At 33.2% G+C, this 14,464-nt stretch overlaps 2 protein-coding genes across 2 annotated transcripts; one reads left to right on the forward strand and one right to left on the reverse strand.

Annotated features, from left to right (window-relative positions):
* Positions 1-2,987: 2,987 nt before the first annotated feature.
* LOC145050629 (RING-H2 finger protein ATL52-like) lies at positions 2,988-3,509 on the forward strand. Its single transcript, XM_078998851.1, has one exon. It carries the CDS (start codon positions 2,988-2,990, stop codon positions 3,507-3,509), a length of 522 nt encoding a protein of 173 aa, XP_078854977.1.
* A 4,388-nt stretch (positions 3,510-7,897) lies between these two features.
* VPS2.1 (SNF7 family protein) lies at positions 7,898-9,788 on the reverse strand. The gene is made up of 5 exons (XM_079002860.1): positions 9,586-9,788; positions 8,852-8,982; positions 8,646-8,750; positions 8,319-8,579; positions 7,898-8,231 (listed from the first exon to the last, which is right to left on the reverse strand). The coding sequence occupies exons 1-5, from the start codon at positions 9,620-9,622 to the stop codon at positions 8,088-8,090; spliced, it is 678 nt and encodes a 225-aa protein (XP_078858986.1). The 5' UTR covers positions 9,623-9,788; the 3' UTR covers positions 7,898-8,087.
* Between the last annotated feature and the right edge of the window lie 4,676 nt (positions 9,789-14,464).

Here is a 14,464-nt window from a genome sequence, read left to right on the forward strand (position 1 = left end):
TTTGATGTAAAAAATGCGTTTTTGAATGGTTACTTGGAAGAAGAGGTGTATATGGACCCTCCACCGGGAACAAACAGTAAAGGGAAAGTATGTAAACTGAAAAGGGCCCTATATGGATTAAAACAATCTCCCAGAGCATGGTTTGGGAGATTCTCGACCTTCATGAAGAAAACAGGATACCGACAAAGTGATGCTGATCACACTCTCTTTGTTAAAGTAAGAGGAGGAAAGGTAACTGCACTAATCGTGTACGTAGATGATATGGTCATAACTGGGGATGATAGTGAAGAAATCGACAAGTTAAAGAAGGTCCTTGCAGCAGAATTCGAACTGAAAGACTTAGGTCACCTCAAATATTTCTTAGGCATAAAAGTATCCAAGTCTAAAGCCGGTATAAATCTATGCCAGCGGAAGTACATATTGGACCTCCTTGCTGAAACAGGAATGCTCGACTGTAAACCAGTGAACACTCCTATTGAAACTAATCATAACTTGCAAATTGAGGAAGGTCAAGTACCAACAAATAAGGGAAGGTACCAGAAACTGGTAGGAAAACTGATCTATCTAGCTCACACACGACCCGATATTACATATGCAGTTAGTGTGGTTAGCCGTTTCATGCACGCACCTGGAGAACAACACATGAGTGCTGTTAATCGAATCTTAAGGTACCTGAAATCATCTCCTGGAAAAGGCGTGTTCTTTGGACGAAATGTGAAAACTGATGAAGAATTAGAAGTAAGCGGGTACTCAGATGCGGATTGGGGAGGTGATAGAATGGATGGGAAGTCCACTTCTGGTTACTTTACATTTGTAGGGGGCAATTTGGTAACTTGGCGGAGTAAAAAGCAAAAAGTGGTCTCACGATCAAGTGCTGAAGCGGAGTTTCGTGGAATGGTACATAGTATATGTGAACTTTTGTGGATAAGGAGAATTTTACTTGATTTGGGAATTGTCTTGAAGGCACCTATACAATTGTATTGTGATAATGAATCAGCAATAAAAATGGCCAACAATCCGGTTCAGCATGATCGAACCAAGCATGTTGAAATCGACCGACACTTCATTAAGGATCACCTCGAAAAGGGAAATGTGAAACTGCCTCATGTAGCATCAAGTGAACAGCTAGCTGACATGCTGACTAAAGCTGTGTGTGGAAGGATTTTCGAAAGCTCTCTAAGCAAGCTGGGAATGGTGGATATCCATTCTCCACCTTGAGGGGGAGTGTTGGCGAGAGCTTAATGGGATAAGACTTATCCTAATTAATAAGATTTGTTGTATAAGTTATCAGATCCTAGTTTATCGTTGTAACCTGTATCTTAGGAAGTTTGTTGATATTATTGTGTATATAACCATGTACCAGTCGATTAATAAATTACTTGGAAATCATTCCACAAAATCTCTTCTCTTGCTCTCTGAGTAAACAATTTCACCGATGAGAGAAACAATTTTTTTATTTTTTATTTTTTTTACCGATGAACTCACATTCTTTTTTTCAATAAATACATACTTTTAAAAAATATAACCGTTTTTTTTAATTTCAAATAATCTTCAATTATAAATACCATTATTCTTATTTATTCTTCACCCCGTTCAAATCTTCTTAATTCAATTCTCTTAACTTTCTTATTTTTCATATTATTCTAAACACCATCACTAAAAATGACTCGTGCTTGGTCTCCTGAAGAAGAGATGATACTCGTTCGTTCATGGAATGATGTAATAGAAGACTCAATCCAATTTAACAACAATTCGTGTAGTTTTTGAGGGAAAGGTCGCCGAAACATACAACAGTTAAGCCCCTATTCCTCGAATATCAACTCTTCTCCAAATGTGTTTCGTAAGGTGATACATGAAACTGAAATGGTGAAAATGAAAATATTTTGCTAACGAATGCTCTTCAGGCTTACCATGTTGAAGCTGACAAACATTTTCTGCTTGTTGAGTTTTGGCAAATTGTGAGACAGTCTCTAAAATTTGCTCAAATTTAAACTCAGTGTCTTTTAATTTAATTTTTTTTTTTTAGTATGTTATGTTTTTAAGTTTAAGTATTTATTAGTTTAATTTCAAGTGTGTTACGTTTTTTATGTTTAAGTGTGTATTATTTTAGTTTCAAATGTGTTTTGTTTTTTAAGTGTAAGTGTATGTTTTTTTTTTTTGATGTTAATGAAATTTTAGTTTTAGAAACAAATAAAATGTTTGAAATGTTTACTTTTTTAAACTAATTAATTAAAAAAATATATTATGGCAAGTGTAGCAACCCATGTCATTAAAATAACAAAAATTACAAAGAGTGTGACAAAGCTGACGAAACGTCTACGTAGACTGTGATAAGTATGACATCACTCCCTCCAACATTATGCATTTAATTTGAGGACTAAGAAGATCGTCTAGTTTGTCGTCTAGTCGTCCTGACACCTATGGACTGACCCTATAAAGAATGTAATTTGACTTTTGAGACTCACCTGCCTTTTGGCTTTTTTGGTGATATCGAATCAAGATCCCCTCAATCCAGTCGGGAGCATCAAGGTCTCTTTGATACAAGATGTATTGATCTAAGCCTTTACTATTTGTGATTATATGACCAAAATAATCTTGTCGTTTATAAAATAAGAGGCACGTTTTAAAACCATGATGACAAGGTGTAAAAAAAGAATAATAACCTAAAATGGTATCACATATATATTATAATAAAAATATATTAGAATTTTATGATTTTATCTCATTTATATATATAATACCAAATATCATGTTCAGATGACATGATTTTACGTATCAATCAATAATATAATAAAACGTCATAATAGCCTATTTTGTCACATCAATCATTCATTCTATTATTGTATCGATTTATTTCATTGTTCTAAAAATACGAATACCATTTTGTAAGGACTAAGGAGTATAAACTAAACCACCCTTCTTAGCCACATCTTTTCCCCAACCACCAAAATAGTACATACAATTTCACAATTTCTTGTCCAAATTAAATGGGAGGCTATCTAAATGTTGAAAGACCTTTCACCACCCCACCACCACCGCCAGCGTCGTCGCTTCCGCCTCAAAAGCCAAACATCCCCATGTTGTACTACGGTCTCGTGGTGGTAGCCACCGCAGCCATCGTCCTAGCTTTCTACAACCTCATCATCGTCCGATGGTGCACCATCCAGTACCAGCGCCGCTCACAAGAAAACCAGCTCTCTCGCCGCCGGCGAAATCCTACCAACACCATGTCTCCACCGCTCTCCCGCGGTGGCTCCGCCATATGCTTATTGTCAAGTTTCAAGTACAAGAAAGGAGAGGAAGGTAGTAAAAACCAGTTGGATTCCGACACTGAATGCTCCGTTTGCTTATCGGTTTTTGAAGATGGGGAAGAAGTGAGAAAATTGCCGATGTGTGATCACTGTTTTCATGTTTACTGTATAGACATGTGGTTGTACTCTCACACTGACTGTCCACTTTGCCGTGCTCCGGTGGTGGAGCTGCCGCCTCCAACGCCGCCACCAGGATGAATTGAAAAATGGATAGAGAGGAACGCGTCGGCATGTGGCTCCATGTCCATGTTTTATTTCCAAGATAGAAATTACTAAATGCAACATATAATGTACAAACTTCATTGCGTAAGGTATTATATTGAATTAAGGTGGCTGTTGGTTTTGTTGCTCGAAGAGGATGTTTTGAAGTGTATTTCAATATTGAGTGTTTATGGTCTAATAAGGTGCCAATCGAACCGAGTTGACTTGAGTAGTGTTATGTTTGAAATTCGATTTGATAACAAAAAAATTGAGTTTGACTCGAGCCTTATATTTTAAGCTCGACTCGAGATATTTTGAGCTTGGTTCGGTTAGGCTCAATTAATTATTAAAAAAGAAACATTAATTGCAATAGAATTATGATTAAGCTCGTCGGCGCGACTTGACTGGTTTCAATAATGTAAAGATAAATAAAACAAATGGCAAAAGTATAAATATAACTAAGTTCAAGTGACTTTGTTAGTTTCACCGGGGGAGTATTCCAATACTCGAGTTTGACTCGATAATATGCTTGAATAGCTCGATTTGAACCGAGTTGATTTTGAGTATTTTTCAAATCGGTTTCGTACATCTTACAAGCTGGCTCGATTTGATTACATCCATAAGTTCAATAGCCAAAATCAGTTTAAATTTGGAATAGTATAATCTGATAGCTTAATAAATTTTGAAAATTTGAATAAATAATATATGTCAATGTTTTAAAAACCGGTATTTTAAATTGAACAAGTATGGTGGTCGGTTCCCAGTTTAACCGGTTCAACCGTCGAGTCAACGGTTTCTATAATTTTCATAATTTTTCTATTTTTCTACACACACACATAAATCAAGATTTTGACATCCATAATTTTGAACACCAAAAACACATAAATGGAAGTTGTAGATCAATCTACATACATATAAAAATACATAATCATAAGTTGTATATCAATCCTTGTACATAAAATGAAAATAAAGTATAATATGGAAACAAAATATAGTTTTAGGTGAACACAAATGCATGAAAAAACTTATTAATATTTACCATGTGTTATATTTAAAGAAATCTAAATAGATATGAAAAATCACCAAAAATTTTTATACAAAATAATTTATTTTCATATGTTTTTATTCAACTTAACAGGGTCAACCAATTTAATTTAACCGATTCAACTGAGTTTTTGTAAAAATCAGCTAGTTCATTCTTGTTTAAAAATAGACATAAAACCGATACTAGTTGACCGTCCCCTTCTCCGACTTCTGATCCAACCGGTTCGACCGACCGCTTCAAACCAATTTTTAAAACATTAATAAATGTTAATGTAATTGATAAAACATACGGTAGTTTATTCTCATATGGTATACCTAATAATTTTTTGAAGTTTTTACAATATCGCCATCTATAACTTTAGAAAAGATTTTTTCTAATAAAAAAACTGAAACGTAGTCGTGACAAAAATAGTAAGAAACCGACTTACTAGCATATATTAGAAAACGACTAGTGATTTTAATCACAAACAATTAATTAAGAAAACAGTTCCATAAAACATATCCAACCATCTCATTTCAATCTTTTACATTCTCAAACTACCTTTTATTAGGAACGTTCATTATACCGTGTACACCCATAAACGTCCACATCACATAGCACCGCAAAATACGGTTTAGATATTTAGCGGTACAATTTGCGGTGTATATATATATATATATATATATATATATATATATATATATATATAGAGAGAGAGAGAGAGAGAGAGAGAGAGAGAGAGAGAGAGAAAGTTAGGTTCAAGTATTATAATTAATTATTGTACATCTATCGTATGCTATGAGAATGATAAAAAAAATATGTTGTCTGATAATATAAATACGTTCAATCTTACATAACTATTGTCATTAACACACATTATCATTAATTAAATCGTCTATAAGTTTGTTATACACTTATTATTATTATTCTTATATTATGTCAGAATGTTTTATTGGGTCGTATTCTATCAGAATGAAAATGAGTGAATAACGATGTGTGAGAAAAAAAAAAAAATAATTAACGAGAATGCTTGAAAATGACGATATTCTTGTAAGGTTGAACGTATTCGCATTGTTAAACAACTTATTCTCTTAGTAATTCTCATATATATATATATATATATATATATATATATATATATATATATATATATATATATATATATATATATATATATATCATAAATATTTAGGTTGTGTTTGGTGCGTCATAGCTAGCTGATAAGCTACCTTATTTTTTGAGTTTTTTAAGTTGTGATGTTTGAAGAGCTAAAAAGTAGCTTATAAGTCTGCTTATAAACTAGCTTTTTAAAAAACTAGTTAGACTAGCTTTTATGAGTTTTTTTAAAAATTTCAAATATATCCTTTAACTAATTTTAGAAACATAATTTTTTAAATGTCTTTTTATGTCATTTTATATTTTTCAGTTAGTTTTGTCAAACATCATTTTTTATCAGTTAACTTTTTAGCATCGGTAGATTTTTTATTTAATATACAGTTTTTCAGCTAACAACTAACTTTTCAGCTAGTATGTCAAACATAATCTTAATGATCTTTAATTATTATATTTTTTATGATTCAAAATTAAATGATTAAAAAAATATAATGATCCAAATGTTGTATTGAAAAAAACTTTATTTAATTCAATATATTATTATCCAAATTAATATGATCAAAAAATATATGATGAATAATATCGTTATGATTCAAAATATTATGATTCAAAATAATATGATTCAAAATTTTATCATCAAAAAATAATATAATTCAAAAAAAATATGAACATAAAATATTATGATCATTAATATTCTTTTTATTTAACATTTATATAATTGTTAAATATTTAAAACTCAATCCGATATTTAGTTTAAAACTCAAACCGATATGTAGTAAGATATTAAAAAAACCAAAAAACAAAAAGAAAAAAAAATCTTTAGAAAAAATTGAAAAAAATTTAAAAAAAATGAAAAAATTAAAAACGTTAAAACGGAACACATCTATTTAAAAATTTAACAAAAAATTAAAAAAAAAACAAAAAATCCAAAATAAACGAAAAAGAAAGAAAAACTTATTTAAATGACATTCTATGGACATTCGTCGTACATGATTATTCCCTCGAGACTGTGTTATGCTCTATGGACGTGTGTCGCGTGCAAACGCCTCATGATCAAGTAAATGGATTTGACGTTTGTGTCATTGACGAAATGATTGGTGGAGAATAATTATTGCAGTTTCTACCAATTTTCTAGTTCCTTGACGAAATGATTGGAATGTAGAAATTTGGCAGATGATCTTAAATCGAGTATTTAACTAAATTTGGGTTTGATTTGAAATTGATATAATTACATAACTCTTTATACTAACAATCAAAAACTTGTGCTAATTATTTACCTGGTATTCTGTTTATCATAATATTGTTTACGACAACATAACAACATATTACATAATACTTCAAACCGCATTAAAACCGCCTCAAACCGCACAACACCACTAATGTGGTTTAAAACCTTCGTGGTGCAGTCTGCGGTTTTTGAAATTCTCAAATTGCACATGCGGTGCGGTTTAGTGCATTTTACAGTTTTGACATTAAACCGCACCATGCACACCCCTACTTTACCACTTAGATCTACGAATTTAGAAAATACATTTAAAATATCCAAATAATTCAAACAAAAAAACTATTAAAGCCCAAATTTTTAAATATTAGGCAACCTTAGATATTTTGATAAAATTATAATAATAAATATGGTTTTAATGTTTTATCTCCATCCTTTAATTAGGTCTGTCAAATCAGGCCGTCATGTCGTGTTTTTGTCTGACACGGACACGACAATGTTTTTTGTAACACGAACACGACACGATGTCGTGTTTTTTTTTTCCTTAACACGAAAACGAACCAATTAAAGAACAACAACACGACACAACACGACAAAGATAATATTACATAACTATTATTTTATTTAATTCATATTTAATAATATATAACATGATAAAAACGAAAAACACGACAAACACATGCTCAATCGTGTCAATTTCGTGTGGATTTGTAAACACGAACACGACACGACATCGTGTTTTTTATACTTGACACGAACATGACACAAAAACGAATTCGAATTTTGATTTCGTCCCGATTTCGTTTCGTGTCGTGTAGTGTCATAAATTGACAACCCTACCTTAAAAGACTAAATTCATTTGATTTAATCGATTGACATCATCTGTCTTCACCGGATATCGACAACTCAACAGATAAACACATTAGATACACATCATTTCGCTAGGTGATTGATATAAAAGCCTAGAGACTAGAGTCAACAAATAGTCTACCTTATCGTTGTTGCAGAGATTCAAATCTTTGAGACTTTGACCAATTCTACCATGGGGCTACGTAGATGGTTTTTATTTAATTTTCAAAATGACAAATATTTGCAACAAACTTTGATACCATAATCGACACAAACGTTCACAAATTCGACCGAAATTTTTACAAAGCATATATTTGAAATACTTTTTTTTTTAAAGTTGTGAATATGATAATGATGATAATGATAGTTACATTCTTCTCAAATTATCTAACCTCGCCTGTAAATCACTATCAATCCCACCATCATCACCCGCCCCCGCCGGTGCTTCCGCTTGCGCCACCTTCGTCTTTGCAGCCGGGACTGATACAGCCCCCGAAGGTGCATTCATCAACTGCAAATTTCAAAATATTTCATTAAAAAAAATAATAATTAAAAAAAACATTTATCTATTTTTAAAATGACAAAGTGAAATATTTACCTCTTGGTTAATATCGATACCAATTTCATCTAAAACCTGGCTCACGAGTTCTTCGGTTTCATCTTCTTCCTCATCGCCTTCCAAAGCATCATCAATGGCATCACCCATGACTTCACTCACCATTTCCATTTTCTCATTTTGTCTCTCAAATTCTTGCATTATTTTCTGCAATGATGGAAGGTTCATTTGCCTGTTCATTTGGCCCATTGCTTTTGTCACTCCTTTCATCGCTTCACCCATTGCTTGTGTTGACTTCAATGTCTGCTCAAACATTCAAATTAATAACCCTTAAGAAATAACAAAATTAATTATTATTTAATTATATACCTGAATTCTTAGGGATACACCCTGCAGCTGGGATTTAAGCTTGTAAAACTTTTCAATTTGGTGTCGTGTTCTTATAAGGTCTTTAGCCATCACCTTCACAGCTCCCTGAGAAAAAAAAAGAGAGAGATTACAAAAATATCACGAGATTTTTAGCATTAGAAAAAGTTCAAGAGTCAAATAAATAAAATCATTAGAATCAAACTTACCATTTGACCTTGTTTGGCACTTTTCTTGATTTCTACAATCAGTTTCTTCTCTTGTGTCTGCAAACCTTGTCTTTCTCTTTCGATTTCTCTTATGGATTTATCAAGCATTCTCTTGTTCTCCCGCAGGAGCTCTGAAAGTGCCAATTATATCTTATTTCCAAAAACCCAAAGATTTTATAAATACATTATCAACCGAAAATAGTGAATTTAACCATATCAATTGATCATTGTGGGAAGTTGTTTACTATATGAAACTGAAATTTCCTACAAAATACAAGTCCCAAGATTGTTCCAAATCAGCCATTCTCTCCCTAAGCAACAGTTCTTAGTTTGAAAATCCATGATTACTACTGGAAGAATAGATTGATTTAGTTTTTATCAACAGTAATCATACTGAAACCAATACGACTTTGAAAAATATACTTAAACGCACTTCTTCTACTCTGTGAATTAATTCTCTATGTTTCACCTAATCCATTTACCCCCAACTTGAGGTTTGACCTAATTCATATCATATTCAAGCAATTAACAGAAATTCAATGAATAAACCTAAATAAGACTAGTAAATTCTACGATCAGGGTATATAAAGTGACGATCCTAATCCAATTGACGAAATTCGATAGCAGATCATCATAGTACTAAACAAATTGCAGATTCCTACAATAACATTTAGATCCAACACAAACCCAATTGAATAAATACACAATATAAAACATGGATCAAGCGTACGAACCAGCGGGTGTTTTCTTCTTGCCGAATAGGAAACTCATGGTGAAATTGGCGATCAAAAAAGAAAAATCCAATAAACCCTGTAAACAACTTCTCGTTCTTGCTCACAAAAACTTGTGCGTTTGCTTTGTGTTCAAGGATTTTGGGTTTCCTTTCGGGGCTTTTTGATCGATTGTTGTGTGATCACTACGCGTTATCGTGGTGGTCAAATGGCGAATAACACGCAGAAGGAAGAATATTATGCTAATTTTGTTATCTACGGCTGAGGATTGGATTGGAACCAAAAGAACCTTCTTTAGTGAGATTGATCGATGAAGTAGATAAAAGCAGGCTTTAATTTTTGATATATTTTATAAAAATTAGGCCCATCATTTTTGTAGTCCATTATCCCATTAGTATTTATAAAAATATTTATAAGTTACGACTTAAAATGAAATCCTTAGTTTTGTATCGACATCTTTTATATGTTCTTTTGTGTTCAAGAAGCATGAAAAGGAAATTCTTTCTTTGAACTTGCCATAACAAAAACAGAACTTGGAAATCTTTATGTTTAGCATTTAGGGTAGATTTATGAAAAAAAAAAAGGTATACCGGTAAGGTATAATCTAATATTCTAATTAATATAATGATTTTGGTCGTTAGTATTTGAATATACTTTGAGAAACGTTTTGACCAATCCGACTTATTTGATTACCCATTAACACTTGAAAAATAATCCAAATAGACCAATTTTTGTGATATGCTGGTCGAAATTGTTATTTTGTATAACTACATGGATTTAAAAAATACCGTTTTTTGGTAAAAGATGTCGATATCTCTATTAAATTTTTTTTAATAAAAACAAATAAATTCAATAGCAGCCTGATGACACCCTACTTATAAAAAAAGATAAAGTCTCTTGAGATAGGCTTCAGTGATCAAATCAACCTAACTAACTAAATAACGATCTAAAAAGGAAAAGAACATGCTTTAAACTTCAATACAAAGCATAACCAACAAAAAAAATGGACACAAAGTCAAGGCATGTGTTTTTTTTAACGGCGGGTTAATATATGTCTGGAATAGAACTCATGACCTCCTTGTTAGTAACTCCTTGTTAGACACTTTGTTAGTCAAGTGGGCTAGCCCCAACTTGTATCAAGGTGGATGCTTAGTGGTGATATCGTCATTCTTCATAGGAAGCCTCTAAAGGATCTTAGCTTTAGTAGCATTTGGGGAGGCCTTGAGAGTGAGGCTTATGAGTCTCAAGCGGACATCATCAATAATTGTCTTGAACATAGTTTCATAAGGTCCTCTGTTATTCTTGAAGATCCTATTGTTTCTTTCAATCCAAATATGGTAGACAGTATCTGCAAGAACTAAACGACGAATAACAGACCAAATGAACTTACCTCTTGGCCTACTTGAGAAAGTCGATGATGTCAAACCACTTGTCGGGAACATTGCTGAGATTTATCAAGTCTATCATCTCATGCCAAATCTGAGATGGATATGAACACTCAAAGAATTGGTGGTTGAGAGAGTCACGGTAAAGATGACAAAAGTTGCAAGATAGGTTTTTGTTGGGCTCCCAGGTACGGATTCTATCATGAGTTTTGAGACAATCTTTAAAGGTAACCCATAAAATGCAGGCATGTCGGGGGATGTTTTGAGGGAACCACACAAGGTGGTTCCAGTCAACATCTGGCTCCTCAGGTCGAAGGAATACGAATACCCACTTTCTTAAGCTACAAGAGTTTATTAGGGGTAGAATAGGAGATACATGGAGGGGGTAGTTGCTAAAAGAACCAATGAACTCACACAAAAGATGAGGACTAACATAATTATCACCAGAGACAATATCTCTTACAGTAGCATCAAGAGAGAAACCCGCTCGGTAAATAACACGAGGTAAGGAATCGAGAGAGGGGACCAACATAATGCTAGTTCGCATACCATGCAGAAGTTGTGTTACCATCACCAAACCGAAATACAATGAAGTTTCTAATATTTTCACGCATACGAAGGAGGTTATGTCAGCCCGCTATGATGTCGCTTTTAGGTGGGGCATCCCAAAAGTTTCGAAATTGAAGTCTATAAGAGTGGATCCATTTCACCCAGAGGGAGTCCTTGTCGGTAAGTGATGCGGAAAGATATGAGGAAAGATGATCTCCTTGCCTAAGGCCACGTTGACCATAAAAAATCCATGAATATTACCATTGATGCTTATATAGTAAACAATAGTAGAAACACGTGTCATAAGCTAGTCAATCATGCGAAGGGGAAGCTAAAACCAAACAGGGATGTGCGGAAGAAATGAAAATCAACAATATCATATGCCTTTGGATAGCAACTTTGAAAGAACGTCTAGAAGGGCTTTGGTGCTTGTGGTAGTCATACATGAGCTCTTGAACAATAAGAACATTGTTTTCATAAGGTGACAATGAATGAAAGCAAATTGATTTTCATTGACCAAAGTGGGAAAATGATCTTTTATACGATTCGCAATGATCTTACTTATGCATTTATAGACAATGTTGTAACAGAAAATGAGACATAAATCAGTAACTATGGAGATTTTGTTTTAGATGGTAAAAAATTATTGTAAAAAACACCCAAATGATACAACCTGAAAACATAACAATCAAAATCGAATGATACAACTCAAATATAAGTCATATGTTAGGTACATACTAACCGAGACACGTGTACCACATAATTTTCTTAAAGCAAATTTTGCACACACTATTTGACTTAAATCATATTTTGGCTAGGCATTCATGTACATATTTATTTTGTTAAAAAGCCTCCTTTAGTGGCACCCCATATAAAGCGGTTCAAAATTGCATATTATTGCTATGTGGGACAACATTCTCAACATATATTCCTAACATAAAACTTTAAGGATCAGTATGAATTCATACGTAAAACCCTATTTTTAGGGGTATAATATTTCAAAATAAAGGCTACCGTATAGGATCAATAAAACCATAACCATATACAAACTAGAGTTGTAATTCTAGCTGTGTTTTTGGGTCCAAACTGTGCACAACCCCATTTTTCAACAAACCTCAACATGATTGAATGTTGCTCTCAACAATACAAAATATGAGAAATCTTCGAAAAAATCCAAATATTTTGGAAAAATTAACGAAAAAGTCCCAAAAAGAATTTTGAATAGTAAAAACCAAAATAACCAGCTAATTTTCCACTGTAGCCCCTTTTGACATTATAAATAGGTAACCTATGCCACATGGCATGCCAAGTTGGACGGGTGCTGATGTGACATGCCATGTCAACGTTTTGTTCTTTAATATGAAAAAATTGGATTTTTTTAAGGAAATGGATTTGGTAGGATTATAATCCACAAATACCCACATACAAACAAACCATGTTTCCATTATGCTATAAGGCTTTTCATGTATTTATTCCTCAAAGTTTATATATAATGTTTAACATACTGAAGACTTTAACAGACGATGACGTCAACGAAGAAGAAGACAACGACAACAACAACATCAATATGCTAAGCATTATATATAAACTTTAAGGAACAAATACATGAAAAGGCTTTCAGTCTAGTGGAAACATGGTTCGTTTGTATGTCGGAGGTTGTGGGATTGAAACCAACCCTTTCCCTTTCCTTAATATTTTTTCATATTAGAGAACTACATGCTGACATGGCATGTCCACCCACATCAAAACCGTCCAGCTTGGCATGCCATGTGGCATAGGTTACCTGTTGAAAACGTCAAAAGAGCTAAGTGAATAAATTAGTTGGTTTCTTGGGTTAATCTATTACAAAAAAACTTTTTTGGAACATTTTCACTAAGTTTCCCAAAATATTGGAACTTTTCTTAAGATTTTCCTACAAAACATAAACATAATATTTGATGGTTAACCAATGCACAATAAGAAGGAATGTTGTTGTGAACAACACAAACTATAAATATATATATATTCGATAGTTGAACAATGTATCATATATATATGTGTGAATCTTTTAAACTTCCCTTATGAGATAAATATATTGTATAAGCCGACTAGTAGACCCAATGTCATTGAACTATTTTATAATTAGTGTAAATATTCAATATACATAACATAGGATTCTTATGTACATATCAATTTATTAGTAGTGTGTCTGTAATAATAGTAGATACTTATCAGGTAATATGAGAGATATTTAGGTATTATATTCATGACAGTTCTTTTTTAAGCGAACCCACTTCTTGCTCACATGGGTGAAAGTTAAAGCTTGATGCATTACATATGGTATTTAAAAGTTATAAATTTATATTGCATCATTATGTAACCCTCCAAAAATCACAATGAATTTAAAATTTTCAAAACCAACCATGAATCAATATCGTTTACAAAAAAACTCATAGCTTCAAAAACATTATTTCAAATCAGAATTTTTCCAAGACCCAAAGACATAAAACAGGAAGCTATGCATGATAACACCTTTGTTTTTCCACGATCCTTTGAAGTACCTGAAACGATAAACTAAAATTGTAAGTCAAAGCATAGTGAGTTCCCCCAAAGTACCATCACACCACATAACAGACAAGAATACAAATATGATCAGTCGTCCAGACCAGACCGCCTCGTAGGGACTACAACATATCTAGACCGCTCTATGAGCCTTCGGCATAACTGGACCGTCTCGCAGGGCCTATATCCTATCCAGACTGCTCCACGGGCCGTCGGCGTGTGTAACACCCGGTTTTGAAAGTACTCGGTTGTGGGTTCGGAGGACAAGGGTACAGGCGTAATGTGACGATTCGGTCTTTTATGGGTCTCGGGTCTTATTCGGAAGGTTTTAGGCTTGGGGTGTAGCTAGGAGCGTAGGTCTTCCCGCCACCTTTTCGTAGATATAAAGTTCGTCGGAAACAGACTTA

Source organism: Lactuca serriola, chromosome 5 (genome assembly GCF_051521515.1).
Source record: "Lactuca serriola cultivar US96UC23 chromosome 5, Lser_US96UC23_V15, whole genome shotgun sequence".
In the NCBI taxonomy this organism is placed as follows: domain Eukaryota; kingdom Viridiplantae; phylum Streptophyta; class Magnoliopsida; order Asterales; family Asteraceae; genus Lactuca; species Lactuca serriola.